Source organism: Pygocentrus nattereri, chromosome 25 (assembly GCF_015220715.1).
Source record: "Pygocentrus nattereri isolate fPygNat1 chromosome 25, fPygNat1.pri, whole genome shotgun sequence".
Taxonomy (NCBI): domain Eukaryota; kingdom Metazoa; phylum Chordata; class Actinopteri; order Characiformes; family Serrasalmidae; genus Pygocentrus; species Pygocentrus nattereri.
The window spans coordinates 15,425,918-15,447,401 of NC_051235.1; the positions used below are offsets into that span (position 1 = coordinate 15,425,918).

Sequence of the window (21,484 nt, forward strand, 5' to 3'; positions counted from 1 at the left end):
CACACGTGCACACACGTGCATGCACACACACACACACACACACACACACACACACACACACACACACACACAGAGTCACAAAGACAAACCAAAGAAAGAAACAAACCTTTGTTCCCTGCTTTCTACTTTGAAGATTTATAAAAGAGGAAAAACAACAATGCTTCATTTATTCTATTTTCAACTGAGGGGGCGCATATAAAGCCAAACACACACACACTCTCTCTCTCCTGCTTACACACACGCACATAGAAGAGTTCATTAATGTGGAGGGATCTGATGCAGTTTGAAGATTGCCTCAGTTTTCAAACACCGTCACTTTCAAATGCACAATGCATATAAATAGTTCAAATGACAGCTCATAAACAAACACACTCTCTCTCTCTTTAATCCTCCCCTTTTTCACCCTCATTGCTCATGTTCATCATGTCACGCATTCCAAAAATTAAGCTAAATGCAGCCATCTTTCAGTTTTCACACTGAAATAAGAAAGAAGAAGATGAGAGGGCGCAGCTGAGAGTTGTCAGAAGCTGCTCTGATGTACAAAAGCCATTCAGCTTTGAAGGCTACACACAATTGTCAGGTACCTCTCTCACTTTTGCACACTTCGCAATTCAAGCCTTTTTCCATGCTTTTTTTTTAAACTCTATTCTTCAACCATTTTACTCTATCTCTACCTGTGTTCGTCTGAGTACAGTTCCGCCATCGTTGGCTGGCGTCGGGTGCGACAGACAGTTTCACCCGGAGTGTTTTGCTGCTGCTGGGCGAGTGGTTCACTGAGGCATCCACCACCTCATAGATAGTGTGCAGCAAACTAGTGATGTCCTGAAACATAGAGAGGCAGAGATAGAGAGAGAGAGAGAGAGAGAGAGAGAGAGAGAGAGAGAGAGAGAGAGAAAACTGGGTCAATCACAGTAATTATTGGCCAACAACACATTTGTAAAATATGTACAAAATTGTGTACCATGTTTTAAATACTATCTATATGGTATATATGTACCACTCATGTCGGAACAAAACCTTGTATCTCCATTTTTTGTCGGCTTTCAGTTTTTGTCATAACCTGAAAATGCCTGTTGCCCTTTCCATTGAGTACGTTTACATGCACTTAACAATTCGATAACTGCAGAAAGTCTGACTTTTTCAGTAATCCGATTAACATGCACTAATCAGATAATGGGAAACTCTGGGTCTACAAGAGTCAGGCAGTTAACATATTTCTGATTTGCAATGAGTCAATAGATTCACAGAACAAGACATGAAGTAAATGTAACATAAAATAAAACTTCATGCCACGGATTTAAACACTGTGCCACTTTACCTGAAAATATGAACATACATCATCTAAATGATGAAGAATACTTAAATCCTTAATTTTGCTTGTTTATTTTCCGGGACAACAGTCTGTTCTGCACATGTGCAGACAGAGAATCCGAAAGAAATTTGAATAAGAGCATACATGTGCTGTGAGTATGGAGTTTACATGACCATTTGAATAATAAACTTCAAATTATGATCAGATTTTTGAGTGCATGTAAACACACTCGTTGTGTGATGAATGGCCCAAATTACGTCGGATAGTGTTTAAATATATAGTAATTAATTAATTCATTAATTAGTTAATATATAGCATTTAACAATACTCAGCCCTGTGCACAGTAGAGTTTGCCATAACAATGGTCCCATGTCTCCCCACATAAAGTTACACAACCATGTAGCGTCATAACAAACTGGCAGGGTTTATGTGTGAGTTTGTGAAGGTAGATAACTTATAAACACAGAATGTAGGATGCATTTGAGAGTCTGTGCGTGGATGTGTGCTCTTACTTCTCTCGTGACTTTGCCATTATTGTCAAAGTCATACAGAGTAAACGTCCACTCCTGTCTGTTATCCTCCTCGACTGAAACAGCACACTCCAGCTCCTGATCAAGAATCAGATTGTGTATGAACCATTATCAACATGTAACTGGTTGTTCAGGTCAGAGGTGCACAATCTAATTGTTAAAAATACTGTCACTGTCAGAGTACAAATATCTACGATCCTCTCATAGACACACACAAACTATTACTCTGGGGACTGGACATCACTACTTAGAGTGTGTGTTCTCATATTATTACCTCAAACTGTAGCTGTTTGTGTGGGCCAGTGGGGGCGGCGCTCTCTCTTTCCTGCATCTTCTCCTCTGCACCGCAGCTGTCAATCTTCTCAGGGGGCAGGGCCACTACAGAGGGGGGCAGAACACAAACAGGATGTCATGTTCCTAAGACACTGTACAGAATCTACAGAAGTGTTACAACTGCTCTAGTTTTCTCTGTTCTTTTTAAAGCTGTTACAGAAAGAGAGAGAAGATAAATGAAACAAAGACAGAGGAAGAGGGACAGAGAAGAGAGAAGAGGGGACCAGAATCAAGATAATAACAAATGGACTGAAGCATCGCCTCATTCTTCACTATAACAAACGCAAGAAATCAGACACACATACCACTAGCTATAGATCTGTCTTTTATTATTACATTACTGTAAGGTTGATTCAAACAGGACCGCTGTTACTAAGGTAGCTCCGCATTCAGTAAATTATAGAAGGTAATTCACTCAGGGATTGTTACTTAGCAGACTTGTAAAAGCTACAGATTCGTACTGGATTAAAATCATAGATTTTATCTAATTACAGCACCTCCTCAGGTAAAACAAATCTAGTTCAAATAGGGCTTAAAGAGAGGGCTAAACTACTCAATCTAGACTCTACTAGCCCAGCTAACAATGTCTTTACATGTGAAAAAACAAGCCATAGCCTGTAAATGTCTTTTTTGCAGACTTCATATGTGTGATTTTTCAAACAAATATTACAAATTTCCTAACTTCATAATCACTATTAGGTTGAGTACTGAAATGCCAAACTTTGAAGGTAATGACTGAATTTGAATATTACAGAGTATTACAGAGTTTCAAAACATTCAAACTGAGGCTGTATGATATTGATATAAAACATGATGTTTGATAAAGCTGTCATATATCAAGAGGGCGATATAAGAAGATGATACATTATTATTAAAATATTGTGCCTCTGACACAAGTACAGACATTTTCTTTAGATGTGTCAGCAGAAATCTAACTCCTTTAAGCAAATAGGATACAAAATTGCAGAAGCATTCTCTATTGTGTATAATAAAAAGAAATGAAGTACTAACAGCTACTTACATCAGAACTGCAAGCATTCTTTTTGTGCACTGAAAGGCTTAGAAACAGTCAGCATTACCTCAACAGCTTATAAAGACTACAAAAACAAATAAATATATAATTATTTTATATATATATATATATATATATATATATATATATATATGTGTGTGTGTGTCTGTGTGTGTGTGTGTGTGTGTGTGCACATAATTACTTTTGTATTTATTTTTGTTTAATTATTAAATATGTTGTATCATTACTGCCTTGCACACTTAAACCAATACTGGGTGCGAGAACAATCCTAATGTTTGATGTGTTTTACAGGCTTGTAGTACAGGATGGAGCAGTGTTTGAGCCGTGCATGTGTGTTTTGTAATTGGTCATTTAGCCAAATGGTTAAGTTTCACACGTGGGAGAGCAGCAGGGTTTAACCCCTGAGCAAAGAATCTGTTCTAGGCTTGCTGTTGTGTCATCACAGCCCTTAATGATGTTTATAATAGACACTGATATTGTGACAACTATGCGATTTATTGTGCAGCCCTAATTTTAAGTCCAACCTCAGTAGTTGATCTTTTCAGTGCCAGTGAGTCAATAAGCATTACTGTTCCAAAATCTGGACTGCTGATTGGCTCTCTAAATTACATTCCCTATGCATGTTAATGTCAGCACTTCTTAATTAGTCTGTAGCATTTCACATTAATATCTTGTTTTAAGTCACACCCACTTTCCATTTGTAATTTAAAAAGGTATGGAAAAAAATGGAAAATATTGTTTAGCAATCAGTACCCAATTCATGGTGAAGATATTGGTATCTGTAACGAAAGCTTATAAACAACTCAGCCCGAGTCACTACTTGTGCAGCTCAGATAACGATCATTCTACGCGAAAGATGGGCCACTCTTGGTAAATTCTCAAATTTCACAGCTGTGCTGTTTGTGGGTTGTGATTCGTGTGGGAGATGTTGCAGAGGGCAGCAGTAGATCTAACGCTGAGCAGGGAGGAGGCCGCTCTACTCCACGCCAGCCTGTGTCCTGCAGGCTAAATCCTCCCCCCTGCCCCCAATCCCCACGCTTTGAAGTTCTATTCTCAAACCTTTTGGCCAAGGATCAGTCCGTCTGTTAAACAGAATCTCTAATTAATTAAGCAAAGTCAAATCTAAAACAGTGTTTGTTGTGTGAGCCAAAGGGATCGGCAGACACAACAGTGTCTCTCTCTCGCTCCCCACACCCCCTTCTGCTGATCTGCTCAGATCAAAGAGGACCTGTCCTGTCCCTCGGCAGAGAGTAGAGAGGGAGTGATAAAAAAAGAGAAAGAAAAGCGCCAGAGAATGAAAGGAATCGTCCCAGGGAGCTTTTACAGACTTTTTTTTTCAGGGAAATAGCAGCGGCTTTGGGCTTTTGATCAGGGCTAGATACTCAAAGGCAACATTGTGAGTGAGGGCAAAAATCTGCTCGCCAGCCCGTCCGCAATGTTTCTGAGATACTTATCTGGAGGGGTAATGACTGGCCTGAAGGGGTTACAGTAGCCCAACACACACACATAAGAATGAAGCATGCAAGCACACATCAGCACATGGCCACAGGTACAGTCATACAGACTTTTTCACACACATACACACAGGTTGGTCCTGAACTGCGGACCCTGACAAAAAGTTCAGGGAAGAGTTGTTAGCACTGCTCCAGTCTCGTGGGGCCAGATGTGATCACAAAAAGCAAATGTCTCTGGACATTCGGGGCTAAATGTGTGTGGAAACATACTTATTGGGAGTAACATTTTTAAACCAATCCAGATCGTGGTGGTGGAGCTCACAATAGGAGCACAGCTAGTTTAAGGGGAGACGGCCACTTTCTATTTCTCTGATTATATAAAAAAATATGACTGCAAAATGCCTGCCACTAAGTACTCAATGAATCGAATGATCAAAACTACTAAACTGCCAAAATCTAAACATTTTAAATGATTCTAACCATTTAGGTAGGACATTTCTTTAATTCTGGAAAGGTGAAGTATACACTCCATTGAAAATCAAAGACAACTTACCTGTATCTTTGTTTTTCTATAGATTTTTGGGCTGTGAGATACTAGCTTTACTGCTGCTGAGGTCTAATTGGTTGGTGAACTGATCAGCTCATTGGCTGAGTGAAGTGGTTCACTCTCACTGGTGTGATGAATGTTCATGAGGCACTGTTAGAAAGTCATAACTTTTTTAAACATTTGATGTTGTTTTTGATGTTGATTTCTCTATGAATATTATTAAGCATCAACAAAGAGTGATTTTGCATAAAAGCATTATAAAATTTTGGACTCTTTGGCTTTTAACAAACCCCAAAGACATATTTTGTGTTGCAAATCTCCACATTAGGGGGGCGATTGTGCACACATCAACACTGCCCGAAGTGCAACAAGCCTGTTGCCAGCCTGTGGATTTAACGTAACTTGGCTCAGCATGCATGAAAAGTCCTTTACAAAGTCTAATTAAACATGCAGATTATAAACAAATAAAAAAGGAAAGGAAAAACACTTCAATATCATTTCACTAGCTAGCTTGTTTGGTTTGTGTTATTAACTACTCTGGATGATAAAAGAGCACTGACTAGAGGAGTCTGAAGGTGGTTTTAGTGGGTGCATACCCTTGTTTTGCATCAGATTTTGCCTTAACTCAGCATCAAAAATGTAACAAGTTGTCCCCAGACATGTTAGGAGATCATGTCTGTTCTCAAAAGACAAATGTTGCACACGCAAGCTCACCTCCAGCAGAGCACTAAGAATGTTTACGCTACACAAGGCACAACAGTACCACTACAAGATCGGTTACTTGCATACATCTGAAGAAAGGAACCAGCCAGCAGACTTCTAGCCTCCTCTGAAGTCTGAAGTTTCAGAAGAGCTCTCATTTTGCTAGCCTTGCTGTCTTTTAATCCCCAAATGTTTTGTGTGGAGGATCATCCTATAGCCACAGGCAGAAGAGAGTGTGTAGAGTTTATACTGTCACCTACCATTTCTCTCTTGTTTCCCTTTCACTCGCCTCGATTCCCTCTCCGTCATGTTTTCTTCCCTCTCTTGACTGTCTCCATCCTCTTTTGCTCTTGCTCTTTCTTCTACACCTCACACTCATGCCCAGGTTTTAGAGGTTGTGAAATGTAGCCTCATTTGAAGGAGCTGGATATCTGCCTTGCCATGAAGGCAGTCCATGGATTAAACCTGCCTTATGTGGAGAATGTTTTCTTGGCATACATTGCCCTCTTAATATCAATCAATGCACACTGTCCATTGTCTACAGCCAGTCAGGACAGCAAATATCCATGTCATTGACATTAGCTGCTTTGTGGCCTTAAGAAGTATGTAAACAGCAGCTGTAAATGAAAATTATGGCAAATTTTATGTGCCTAAGTGAAAACTTTATTAGCAAAATAAAAAGTATATCGCTGCTGTCGGAACAAAACCTTGTATCTCCATTTTTGTCATTTTTCAGTTTTTGACATAATTTGAAAATTTCCATAGTCCTATATATTATGTGTAAATTCCATGATGACTGGACCAAAACAAATGACCTAAAATTACTTGGGAAAAATGTCTGGTTCCATTGACTTGTAATGTATGTTTTTACCTTCTCCTGTAAAGTTACCATTTTGGAGATACGAGGTTTTGATCCGACAACAGCAATATATTAGGCCTACGAGTGTTGGTTTGGAGTCACTATATCGATTCAATTCTAGAAAGCAACACATTTGCAATATCGCACAGGTGTGATCTTATCAGCAACATGTCAGGATTAAATAAACCTTTCACTCAAGCTTGTGAAATAGGGGTCAACAATAACAAATGCCTAAATGCATGGAGCAGGAAAGACATAAAGCAGGCATGCTGGCACTTACTTACATTTGAAAGATGTTCCTATAAGCAAAAAAATTTGTTCAGAACAGTATAAGCTTTTTTTGGGACAGTAAACTCTCAATGCACTTGCCTGATCAGGTAAACTGGGGAAAAAGTCCATGCTAAACTGTGTGAAAACATCTGAAATGCACAGTGCAAGAATTTTATGGTAGCACTAATGGTCCATGTGACAGTCTAACACTGCTACTAATGGCCATTTCCAAGGAAAAAGTTGGGAAAAATGGGCTCCAGCATTCACTCATGACTATTTGTTATTTCTTATGGTGTTTTCCTGTGCAGTTCAACAAGTGCTGCTTAATTTCATGCAAAATTTGTACTTCATGAATTGTTGCTAGGCACCCAAGTGATGTGGTTTAGTGCTTTATTATCTCCCTAATCAATACACAAAATAATTACTCATGTATAACAAGTTTATTGTTGCTGTCATAACAAAACCTTTTAACTCCAGGTATTTGTTTTTCAATATCATGTGAAAACATCAGCTGCCAGCTTTGTGAATATTGTATGATGAGTGGACCAATAGAAATGGTGTAAAATTACTTGAAAGAAAATATTACATAGAAATACATTACATTAATGTATATTAGGTTAAAAGCATAAACACAACCTATAAAGTTTCCATTTCAGTAAAACAAGATCATCTAATGCCGGCAACGATTATTATCTTGCAGAGATTATAGCAGTATATGATAAAGTGAGCTATAAAACTTTCAAACTACTTATTCTAATTGAAGTTCGGACACATTGAGCTCATTTTGCTAAGATACTACTAACCCATCTAAAACCTCAGCATGTTCTCAATATAGCCAGATTCTTCTTCTCTCTGTAACTAACTTTAGATATCCCCACAACTACAAATGGGACAATCACAATCAAGTGCGAGCTAAAGGTGGGCTTACGTGCGTAATGATCGAGAGGCCCTCACTCGTGACCTTTAATGACCTTTTGGCCATACAAACAAACCAAGCCCAACCAATCATGCGTGGGAAATCTCTAGAGGACTTGTCCCTCGTTCCGGAGGTGCCCCGAGTGACCTCTCTGCTCTTTTCCAGCCGAGATGCTACAACAGAAAATGAGAACGAGAGAGAAAGAAGCAGCCCCACTTCTCTCAGGCTTTAACCCAGGGGTCAACTCACAAGGAATAAGGACAATTGGAACTGCACTGAAAAACAGACAACGTGGCGAAACATGGGCAGAGAAAATAAAAGTGTGTGTGTGTGAGAGAGAGAGAGAGAGAGAGAGAGAGAGAGAGAGAGCTAGAGAGAGAATAGGAAAGCAACAAATGAGCAGAGGAGCAAGACTGATTTGAAATGGTGAGGGAGAAAGACTAAGAAAGAGCAAGAAAACAGCAGCTTATACTTTGGATCAGACCTTAATAGACTTCTGACTTTCATGTCCAAAACATTCTCAGCACTATTTTCTTCAGTGATTCAGTGTAATCAGTGTAGTGATTCAGTGTGGGGTGGTCTTTTTTTTTTTACACAAATTCCACATTTTACCTTTCAAGAAAAAAGAACTAAAGCTACTACTGTTTTGTCTGTGGTCAGTGCAGACTTATTTTGGCTGCCTAGGGTGTTTTTTCCATGGGACAACATGGCATGAGGATAAAACTAAGAAATTCAGTTACAGCCACATCTATATACAACTATTTTTAGCTCAATGCAGCTAAAGGTGTGAGAGTAGGGGTGGATCATTTTAATCATCGTTTTAAATGATCACACCATCGTCAGTACTTAAAGAACACTATCTACATATGTTTCATTTCAAAAGGAGTACAATGCATATGACATAGTGTACATTTTCAAGGATCCTTATATAACTTTTCTTGCCAAATCGCCCACTCCTATTTGAGAGAAAGAAAAGAAGATGAACTTATTGGCAATTCTTACCTTCTAAACGATAATGTTCATCACTGATACCCTCAGCACAAGCTTCTTCCAATGGGTCCTATGACAAAGGGAGAGAGAGAGACATGAGTGGTAGCCAAAGGCACTCTGAACAAGCAATGATATATAGGCTGATATATAGGCAGTGATGACAAGGATACCAAACACACACACGCACGCACGCACGCATGCACACACACACACACACACACACACATACACACACACACACACACACACACACATTCTCTCTTTTGAGTACTGTAAACATTTGGATAAAATGATGAAAGAGAGCACTGTGAGATGATGGCTGGTGAGTTTGGAGTATACCTACCCAGTATCCTGTATCTACCCAATTAGATCTGAACATGTATTTTAATAATGTAATATATTTATGTGATGTATTGTACTGTAAGGTCAGTATTTGCAGTGTCACGCTGTATGATGTATGACTAAGAAATCTGTGCCTATTAAAGTAAAAAGATAGCAGCTGCAAAGCTAGTTTTGGAATATCATTAAAATACAAGTTTGATAATAAAGACTATTTGTTTACCCACTATTATGACTTAAAGCATACCACTCCACTCACTACCACCTAAAATGGAGATAAATGTTTATGACAGTCAGCCTGTTTAGATCACAATGACTATATGTCATATTTAGCTGTCTGATAAACCACTGGCCAAATAAGTCACATAGATTCCTGGGAAAGCTTACTATGCAACACACATATTTTGATGAAAAACACAATTGAATATATTATTGGAATGAAATTACTTTGATCTTTTAGGATTTTGAGATTTTCTAAATTAGATTATCGATTTTCTAACCTGCTGATATTTTGTTAAGAAACAATCTTTACGTGAGTCATGGGTGTACCATATCTACATGAGGGTGGAAAGGATTTTAGGGGGCCTGGTTGCCGCATGAGGCCATGGGGCCACGTGCAGAGGTGATAGGAGAGTTTAATGCTATTTAATTACATGAAATCATTTTGTTATGAATGTTTTATGTTTGCTCTGAGATAACGTTATGGCATAAAACACAATTTTTGAGATCCACCTTGGTACACTGTAAAGCAAAACAGAACCTGAAGATTTAGCATAAATTTGCCATTATCAATATCACATATAAAAACTAAGATGTTTATGTTCGCTGGTGGTTTGGAAAGTAAATAAAATGTCTATATTTATGTTGTAGACACTGGAACTGTGGTTTACTGTCTATTAAGTTTCTCAAGAACACAGCATTTCACATCAAACCACTCTAAATGACTGTATTCAGGCTCTGTTGACTCAAACTTGATGCTCAAGAACAAGCCATCATGTGCAGCATCTAGATCAAAACCTTACAGCCAAATACAACAGAGTCTCCTATCCCTGCCTTTTTGACAAGCTCTCTTCTCTGCCCGAAACACACACATGAACGTACAGCAAAGCAGCAAAGGGGTTAGAGTGGAGCATACGAGTCGGGCAGTGCGGAATGTGCTAATTGCTTGTTGTCCGGATGATGGATGGAGGTTTATTATTAGTATGAGTTTCTCTCTCTCTCTTTCTCTCTCTCTCTCTCCTTGTCCTCTTCTTCATACTGGGCCTGATATAGGCTGTACAGTCTCAAGACATTCTTATGCAGTATTCTCATGCACATCAAGCTCCTTACCTCATCGTTCTATCTTCTAGTAGAGCATGACTATATTAAGTGTCTTGCTCTACCACTGCTGCGTTTCATCAGGTGTTTTTAACTTTAGCTTTAACAGGCAAGATTTTAACAGTCCAACAGACACCGCTGAAGTAAGTTTAGGTGTGTGCTCTTGAGGTGTGCGGGCTCAGACACATCAAGCCGACATCAAACAGTTAGCCTGCCATCAGAACCTCTATTTTCTAATGTATTCTGTGCAAATTCTGGTTTACATTCAAATACTCAAAACGGTAAGAATGCCCATCCTATTGATAAGGTGTTGTTTTATTGCTAAAACTACTCTCTATGCGCCTGTTGGAAGTGTTGTTTGTTAACTTTGCTCACTTTTTTCTTTATGTGTGCTCATTCATTAGACTGAACAGCCAATCAAAGTCCTCTCACAGCTGATGATTCAGCTTTGTAATCAGCCAAAACAGTGTTGACAAGGACCACCTACAGCCATCGGTGCATGATACACCACAGGCAATGGTCTGCCACCAATGCTCACCAACAGCCTAATGCTGTCCAACAGCCAACGGTCAGCTTGATGTGTCAGGGCCCTGAGATCTGGTCGTCAGAATGTCTGGACACCTGTCTCAAGGGTCCTCATAAAGAAAAAACTCCCTTGCCACCCACACCCACTTCACATCACACCCTTTTCCCCATGACCCAATACATGCTTCATACTTCAAACAGCTCCTGCATTCTCAGGCACCACTGACGCAACCATGACTCTTTTATTTGTGAAGAACGTGGCTTAGCTTAGTTTAGCACTGCCTAGCTTTGTGTAGCTAAGTTTAGCATAGACCACCCAGTCTCACTGAGACAAACTTGACCGTACAGACTAAACCAAGTTAAACACACACACAATGCGGACAGTTCGAAGCCTCCGGACGTTTCCTGAAGTCGCATGTGGTTGGTCTTGTATGTTTTAAGCATTGTATGGCATATTTTTAGCATTTGGCATATTTTTATAAAAAGAGTGCAGGCTGCAGTTGCATTTTATGTAATTCCCCCCTGTAGCTGGATAATAAGAGGGCTGAAGACAGTTGTATACACAAAGCCCCGTGCCGTGCTATTCAGTGCTGGAGCACAGAGTTTGTGAACGCTGACTCCAGACTGTTCCCATGTACTTTTATCTTGGACTAAAGTACCCTTCAGGGTGACCTCTAAGCACAAAGACTCCCTCCTTTCTAGTGCACTCGAGGGCTTTGCAATGTCCCAAATCCACTGAGTGGGCCCTTAAGGGCGCCAAATGTATACTCATCAACTGGCTTCAACATATTTATCAGTGCTAACCCGCTGTATGAGAGCAATGGGCCAATAAGGTCAGAGGTCAATACAAATGCACATTAAAACAGCATAAAGGGGGAGGCTTGCAGGAAGGGGCAGAAGGATGGTAAAAGAGCAAGATAAAGAGGGTTGGCAGGATAGTTACATAACAACCTGTTAGAGTTGAATTTAATGTTATAGGTTTCATTTCATGCAACAAGTTCTCTAATCTTTAGCTAAATAGTTAACTAAAATGTAAACACGTTAAAATTGTCTGTGGTCATCACCATGTAGTACAAATGCAGCGAATAGAGATTAGGTTAAAAAATGCTAGAATTTTCCTTTAATATATTATACAATATATATAACCATATATCTCACTCACCTCACTCGGTACTTTACAGAGAAGGAAAACATGTTCTTAACATTCAAAGTAAGCAGTGGTGGTTCTAGGATTTTTAGGTGGAGCCATAAGGGGGCCACAGTTTCTGTTCAAGGGTCAAATAAATGTCTTCAAACATTTTATGACGTGTCAACAACACTACTGATACTGTACATTTCATTTATTACTCAGTGTATTTAACATTCAATTAGGTGAGAGACAACATTTTTCTTCCACAGAAGAAAATTTTATAATACTAACATGAAAATTAAGCATTCTGGTGCACTCCAAAGAAAGAAAAATGCAGGGGCAATAAATAACTGCTATAGAATGATTCCGTTCATTGAGCTCAACAACTACAGCAATACAAGTCATGTTAAAAAATCACTGCTTTCTAGGTTGCCTAGAATCACTGCTTGCCTTCTTCTGAACAATACTTATAAATAGATGGCGTTACAAAAAATGGTGTTTGATCTGCTAAAAGGTCTATACTAACCGTATAACTCAAGCTGTGCCTGGTCCCCGATGATTGCTAATTGGTGGCTGCTCGTCTTGGTGGCAAACAAGGATAATGTCTTGCGATTTTGGTAGCCACCATTTAAAAAAGTTATGAAATAAGTAAATGAAACCAACTTAACTGCTCTAAAATGCATCTATATCTACTATATATACACACATATATATATATATATATATATATATATATATATATATATATATATATCTGCTACTGAGGAAGTTGATTCTTCTTCATAATTCTCTTTGCTAACAGCAGGGATTAAAAAAATAATCAACTTTAATTCACATAAATGCATATTCACAATTCAAAATGGCACATTTCACAGACAACTTTGCATGTGAAGCATGTGCTTAGAGGTCGTAAGGGACAGTACAGTGGCATTTAAGGGCTAAATCAGATTTTTCCTGGGGCCAGTGCCCCGTGACCCCACCCCTGGATCCACCCTGGTTAACGCAACCAGATTTTGTTGTAAATTATTTTGGACCATTTCTATTTGTCCATTTGTAACTTAATTTTGACAAGATAGAAATGGTTGCTGGGACAAATTATGAAAAAAAAACAAAAAATAGTATATAGTTCACACTAGGCATGGATTATAATCTGATTTGGAAAGTCAAAAGTATTTTTTTTACTATTTTAATTTCCGATGGTTGATGAGATCAAGGCGATTAGCACTCAGCTATTCTGAACTGTCTCTGCAGCTCATTTCAGGGTAAAGTGATCTAACCCCAGCTCTGAAACACAGAGCCAGATTCAGTGATGAGTAATTCAGATGAGAACATCTTGGACACGCAATTCTCCATCTGCACAAAAAGGGACTATCTGGGGCCATCTTTTAAGTCCCATAAAATATGTTCTTTGTTCTTATTTGTTTATGGCTGCTGTTATGAAGTGTTTATGAAGGCTTAAAACAGACGGTGGAGAGGTGTCGCAGGCGCCGGCTCTCCGCTCAGGGCCTTTTTTTTCGCCTTCAGAACACCATGAAAAGTCTCCGACACATAAACAAGCCTTTTCCCCTTAACTCACGCCAACAAACCGAACTGCTTTTCCAGACGTGATGTTTCACACACCGTATGAAAAAAAAATGAACGACAAGACGTTTTCCTTTAGACAGGTGCCAGAGGAGAGGGGAGGGGAATGGAAGGGAGAAGGAGAGAAGAGAGGAGTTACTACATCCCTGTGAGCATCAAAGCTGTTAAAGAGCCTTTTGCACAGATTTATGCCCGCAGAACACAGTGTACGGCATTACGGCATCGTCGAAACACACGCACACGCTGTGCTGACTCCAATTCTGTTTTAGTTGGCGGTGAGCAAAAAAGGAGCCCAAGCAAGAGACTGACATGTCTAAATGTTGAATTTAAATAAGGAAAGAACTGAAAGATGTTCTACAAGGCTGGATTCATAGCTTAGCAGACTGACTCAGAGACCAGGGTTGAACACAATAACTTTGTTCAGCTCAGCATGGCCTTGAGTTGAGCTCCACATTAAGTTTTGTTGAGCTCAACATTACGTGTATGCTTTCGTAACATACACTTCTGATTAAGGGTGTAAGAAAACACACTTTCAGTATTTCACGTGTTAAAAATGACTTCAGAGCTCTAATTGTATACGACACAGATTTAGCTCTGAAAAATGCAGATCTTATTCTCAAAACAAAAGATGGGATGGGAAAGTCCATGTGTTGTCTCTCCAAAGAGGAGACCACCCCACTGACAGCAGCTTCCATGAAAACTGGTAAATGAGAGACACCTGGAAGAGACGTATTAAAGTTTTCATGCTCTGTTTAACTCACTGAGTCTTTTAAAAATTTCAGCGCTGTAAAATGGTTAAGCTGGTTAAGGGTGAGGGGTAGTGGGATTTCCTTCCTGCAAACATTTACACAACAAGTAATAATCCGCTAAAATCTCACAGGTGATGTATTGATAAATATCACCTTACTCAGTATGTTCAGCTATGCTTATGTGAGGTAATACTAGTATCTTACTGTGGTCGGTAGGAAATAAATCAATGAAACAACAAATAAAAGAGGTTTCACAATCAGACACTGCTCATTCAATAGTATGACATGATAAAGACAGACCTGCATTCTCCTGAACAAAAAACCTTTCCTGGATTATATAAATACCCCCATTCATCAAAACACTCACAAAAACACTCATATGGTACTAGGATTGGTCTGGATACTCACAGCACACAGTAAACCTTTGTTATTTGGCAGAGAGCTCATTTTGCAAATTATATCAGTGCTAAAAAAGCCAATAAAACTATAGGAATTAACATATTACACTCTTGAAAAAGATGTTTTTTCTTTAGTAAAGGGACTGGTTTTATTTAAACCCACAAGTTCTATATAGAACCATTTCATGCTTAAATGGTTGTTTTCATGGTGTTTTTTCTCCACCTGCTGGAGAATGTGTTGTATATGGTTCTATATAGAACATTTTTAAAAATGGTCCTACATAGCACCAAACGGGGTTCTGCTATTGTTGCAATGTTAAGCTACATGCATAAAAAGAACACTGAAAGAACCCTTTGCATGATTAAAGGGTTCTTTGCATTACAGAATGGTTCTGCAGATTGATGGAGAACGTGCTGTAGATGGTTCTATTTAGAATTTTTTGAAAAAGGTTTTTATAGCATCAAAAAGGGTTCTTCTATTGTTACAAGCTTGATAGCAAACCAATAGAAGAACCCCTTTTGGTACTTTAGAGACCCCTTTTCAAAAATGTTCATATAGAACCATATACAAAAAATTCTCCATCAATCTGAAGAACACTTTCACAAAGCAAGGAATCCTTTAATCATGCAAAGGATTCTTTCAGTGTCGCAACAACAGAAGAACCTTTTTGGTGCTATATTAAACCATTTTCAACAAGGTTATATATAGAACCATAAACAACACATTCTCCATCAATCTGAAGAACCATTTCATCATGCAGTGAACCATTTAAGCATGCAAATGGTTTTATATAGAACTCATGGATCCAAATAATGTATATATTGTGCAGCCCAGTTGTACACAAAAACATTGTTAGCATCATTTAATTCTATACATGAGATGTTTATAGATAACAAAGCAAGCTGCTGTGACAAATGCAAGAGACACACAATGAAAGAGAGAGGAGACCTAAATGAGAGGGGCAAAGAGAGAGAGGGTGAGAGAGCACTACAGAGAGATGATGAGTACATCTTTCTCTTTGACTTGAAATTGGCACTGTGCGACACTTATGAGGTCTTGCCAGCTCTGACCTGGCAACAAATGCAAAGACAGTGCCAAGTGTGTGTGTTTGAGTGTGTGTGTGTGAGTGATACAGCCCCCTGGTGTCTGGCACATTAAGATGTTAGCGCTGCAGAAAAAAGCGAGGGAAAAATTCCAGAGCCGACTGAGGAGCAGGCGGGAGCATGCGTGTGTTTAGGAGAGCGCGTGTGCATGCTTGTCACTAAAGCAACTGTGTGTGTGTGTGTGTGTGTGTGTGTGTGTGTGTGTGTGTGTGTGTGTGTGTGTGTGTGTGTGTGTGTGTGTGTGTGTGTGTGTGAGACAGAGACAGAAAAAGAGAGAGGTGTGTGTGTGCATGTGTGTGCATCCATTACTGCTGTTTGTCTTCCCGCCAAACCGCACACCCTGACAGACGATTTACGCAGCCAATGACAGCTCGGGATTATCCTAGGCCAGATACGCACACACACACACACACACGCACACATGCACACACACACACGCACACGCACACACACTCACACCCACACACATATAGACACGTTCAGCCCATGAAGTCTCGCCAGCCCTCTGCTAGGCCGCAGCGCTGAAGCTTCATCAAAACCCAGCAAGAACCTCATTCTGACACTCTCTCTTTCTCCCTCCCTCCCTCCCTCACTCTTTCTCTCTCTCTCCAGGCCACTGAGCTAAAAGGATCATTAAGGGAATGACGAAAGTGGGGGATGAAAGACGAAGAGAAAAGGAAAGAAAAAAGGCAGCATTTACAGCGATGCCATTGGGACGCAAACATGAAATTAAGAGGGTGAGGAACGGAGGGAGGGGGGAAGTGAGGGAGACAGAAGGAAGGATAATTTGAAATGAAAAGGACCGTATGAGAAAGAAAGAAGGACTTTCAAAGACAGTCTTGCTTGGTTGTGCAAAAGGGCTCTAAGATATGGACCAAATTTCAGTATTGTGATTATCTTGCCATGTTATACTGCAATATGCCTTTAATGAGAATTCCACCAAATTTTCAAACATACTGATTTCAAATAAAGTCATCCAGAGTGGTTCTACAGAAATGTACTCATTTAGAACTGTTCACAGTAACAATGATAAGAACCACACGCCTGAAGTGTTTAATGACTCTAAAAGCGACCTCACAGGATGTTATTTGAAATCATTACAAATACATCACCTGATGTCTGAGACTTTATTTTGAGATAATTCTGAGATAAGATTTGACCTAAAATTCAAAGCTGAAAGGTACATGCAGGACATTGTAAGGTAAAACAGTACCTAATGAAAACACTGGCCCAATCCCATTTCACCCCTTGCCCCTACCACTTAGCCATACACCTCCATTTAGCGTGTTCAAAACTAGGGGTTTGGAGTCCTGATTTTTGTTAAGATGGAGGGGTATGGTAAGGTTTAAGGGCTACATGACCCTCCAAACTGAGGTTTTTCAGAGGCACACTCCAAATGGAAAACAAAAAACGCCAAGATGCCTGCACGACTGACAAAAGAAACCCACAAAAGTATTTTCTCTGTTAAAAAGTGTAGTAACCATTGTATTATCTTAGTTTAATATCGTTTCAATGTATCATGGTCCTTTTCTTTATAACAAGCAAAAAATCGCTAGTATGCTGATGTCTCAGTAGCTAGCTAGCTACATTTCCTATTCCACCTTAAATAGTACATTCTGATGTAACTGCTGATGTAACTGGAATCAGAACTGCTGCTCCATTTAAGATTCAATTCAAACAGGAAGCTGGTAAATAGCTGACTTCAACTTCATATTAGCAAAGAACTAGGGGTGGGTGATAATAAATAATTGTTGGGCTCCCTCTTTTTCAAGGTATACGATTCCCTAAATTTAACTAAAGCCCAGTAGCGAGATTGCTAAACTTTACCCTCCTCTGCAGACTGGCTGGGTTGCCTACAGAGCACCGCCTGTAGCCTGTAAATGAAGCAGTGTTCTTTTTTTATGTTGGACTTGTCCCATTTCGCAGGGGAAGACTTCAACCATTACTACTTGTAACTCAGTTCCAGGGGGCAAGGTGACACTCAAAAACAAGGGGTAGGGGTTAATATAAGAAATGGGATTGGGCCTTCATATTTACCACTGTAGTACCAACATTATGTATAAAATGTCAGAAGATATGTAGGTAGTTGTTTCCGAGAGCAGACAAAAGGCTACATTTGTGCTGTAGATACTGCATCCCCATCTCAACCATTGGAAAAAAAATGGAACTCCCTTTTAAAAGGGATGACATGGTAAAGACTGGTCTGTATTATGTTGACAAACAAACAAACAAACAAATAAATAAATAAATGCTGAATTAAATGATAAATGGAACGCTCACAGAAACACTCATCAGGAACTTACTGGTCTGGATCTTCACACCACACAGTAAAAACCCTGTATACTGTTGCCAATTGAACAATAAGGATTTACAAGCTATATGTTGTTTAGCCCAATTGTACACAAACAGCCTATGATGGTGTCATGAGGGGGGTCCACAAGGGGAGTCGTCAGCCATGCCAGCGCATGACCTCAAATTAAGGCCCCTTTTAAACTGCTGGCTACGTTATCTTGCTAACAGGTATAGTGTTACCTCCATGAAATCTCCAGAGAGAGAAGTGCACACTCCCCCAGTTCCCTTGTGGTGAAAACTGAACTCGCCTGAAGAAAATAAAAAAAGACTTGGTCTCAAAATCACACCCTGCACATTTCCTCAATCACCTATTTATACTTACCCTTAATCCTGCTTACACTGGCAAGAGGATGATCCTAGTCCTGAATCACAGCCTATAAACTTAATCTATGTCCCTCACCCGGCGTACGCTGAAACCTCAAACAAATCCACGCAGCTAAAGCACCTCCTTTATGCCAGCGAGTGCTTCTACAGCAGTTGCTCATACGAGATTAACATTGCAAACATTTCATTCCACATTACCTCATCCACATCAAAGAGTCCGGCCAGCTAAATCCTCCACACAACTCAGCTGCAGATTTAGAACTGCCTGCAACGCAGCTCTTATGCACACGCACACACATCTGCACTAATCTCCCACCCTCACACACACAGATATACACTTAATTTCATAAAATAATATTGTTTATACAGTACTGTGTAAAAGTCATAGAGCATCCTTCATTTAAGTTAATGTCTAATCAAAACAGCTATTAAGTGCAAATGTTTCAGGTGCTAATTCTGAAATAATTTACAGTGTCCAAATATGACATGGTATATTTTAAGGTACTGAGATCATGGGATCTCTTACAGATGAGCAAGACTTGGTATACCCCCAAAACTGACACCATCAGACAAACAGTATATTTAAACTTTCATCTTTGAGAGATCTTTGAGAATCTCCTGAAAAGAATGGAAGCTGTAATAAAGACAAAGATTGTAAACACTAAATACTGAAAAATCTGAAATTATCCTTGGGAAAGCTTCTGTGTAACTGTCTGGTAAATACATCTTTTGACACTTTCTGATCTTTTGGCTGTATTATTACAATCAAGCACTGAGAGTAAAATCTGTTCTCCTTGTCTTCCTCCTAAATGTTTTCTTTTTTATTTTGCACTATGCTATTTTGAGCATGTGTCTCGCACCTTGGAAAATACCTGAACCTGAATACCCTACTCACGGTTACCGTTATTCTGGGGAAAGTGGAGCAACAGCATAGCTTGAGTATGAGATCAAAGAGTCAGAGCCAGTGACCTACAAAATCTTACACAAAGTCAGAGAAATATTACAGCCATAACTACAGTCGCCCTTTAAGGTCAATGTACTACACAACTAACTCATTTCTTCAGATCCAGATTCCACCACTCCTTTACTATGAAACCATCAGCTAATCTTGGGTGAAAGAAATGGATTGCTAAATATCATGATCCTCTCTATAGCCTTTACAAAAACAGGCTATTTATTGTCCTGTATACAGGCATGATAAAGAGAAGATAATATACAGATATGACCTATAACTGAATGAGAAACAAGCTTCAAAGAGCATAACAGACATTAACATTATATTCTTCTTCTAGTCAAAAAAACCCTGTCCAAAATAAGTTTGCCATTAATTCTCTGTTTAGAGAAATCTGAATTAGCTTTCTGCATTAGTCCTCTATTTGCTTCTCCCCTCTGCCTTTATCCTCCCTTCTTAACCATTTCATTGTGGACAGGTGTATGTGTACATGCATATGTCTCTCTTTGACAAGCATATACACACACACACGCACGCACACACACACACACACACACACACACACACACACACACACACATATATATATATATATATATATACACACCAAACAGTCATAACATTATGACCACCTCCTTGTTTCTACGCTCACTGCCCATTTTATCAGCTCCACTTACTATATAGGTGCACTTTGTAGTTCTACAGTTACAGACTATAGTCCGTCTGTTTCTCTGCATTCTTTGTTACCCTGTTCTTCAGTGGTCAAGACCCCCATGGACCCTCACAGAGCAGGTACTATCTGGGTGGTGGATCATGGTGATGTGTTAATGTGTGTTGTGCTGGTACAACTGGATCAGAAGTGACACTGAGGTGTTTAAAAACTCCAGCATCAGTGCTGTGTCTGATCCACTCAGACTTTTACTTTAATGCTGAGAATGATCCACCACCCAAACAGTACCTGCTCTGTGAGTGTCCATGGCTAACAAAGTATCAGAGAAACAGATGGACTACAGTCTGTAATTGAACTACAAAGTGCACCTATATAGTAAGCGGAGCTGATAAAACACTTTTCAAATGGAGCATACCTAGAACTGGGCACTTAAGAACACTTAGAACTTAAGGGGCGTGGTATGCAAAACTTTGCCACACACTGTGCCTCCTCCTTCTTTGAATGTACGTTTATTGCTGTTTTTTATTGTTAATGTTGTTCATGAGCATAAGTTATGTGTAAGCGTTGACGTTTCATGTGCCTTTTTTGCTGGTGAAAATAAAACAGCATAATAAACAATGTTACATTAATTTATTTATTTCAGTGGTTGAAGAGCACTGATTAATGGAGATTACTTGCAGCGCATTGACAGAAGATGTAAAAGGGAAGAAGTACCTCTTCAAAGCATATCGTTTAGCAGGGCTGAAAAGAGGGTCAGATATCATATCTAACCTGGCACACAGTGTATATTCCATCCATGCACAGTGCATGCTGCCAATTACTGGACAACATGTTTCTAAATCCAGAACTACCGGTGAACAACTCAGCTGTCTCTCTGTGTGCATGTGCATGGACTTAATGCACTTTGAGAAAAAATGTCAATGAGAACTTAGAATGAGCAACTTTCCATACAGAAAGCAGGAGAGATAGTAAGAGACAGGAATTCCTGTATGTTCATTCTGTCATTCTGTTCTGAAATATTGGTGGACATTTGATTTCATTTTTCCATTCATTGTATCTGTATCTTGTATCATTTTCCACGGTTGTACCATTTACCGT

General features: G+C 39.4%; 1 protein-coding gene across 2 annotated transcripts in view; it reads right to left on the bottom strand.

Annotated features, from left to right (window-relative positions):
- Positions 1–21,484, bottom strand: part of nkd1 (NKD inhibitor of WNT signaling pathway 1) — a 45,198-nt gene that overhangs the window by 8,273 nt on the left and 15,441 nt on the right. For both annotated transcript variants that reach the window (XM_037534558.1, XM_017693229.2), the window contains 4 exons: positions 8,959–9,016; positions 2,117–2,220; positions 1,825–1,920; positions 675–822 (listed from right to left, as the gene is read on the bottom strand). In XM_037534558.1, the coding sequence (XP_037390455.1) occupies positions 675–822; positions 1,825–1,920; positions 2,117–2,220; positions 8,959–9,016 (406 nt within the window). The remainder of the gene's footprint in view (positions 1–674; positions 823–1,824; positions 1,921–2,116; positions 2,221–8,958; positions 9,017–21,484) is intronic.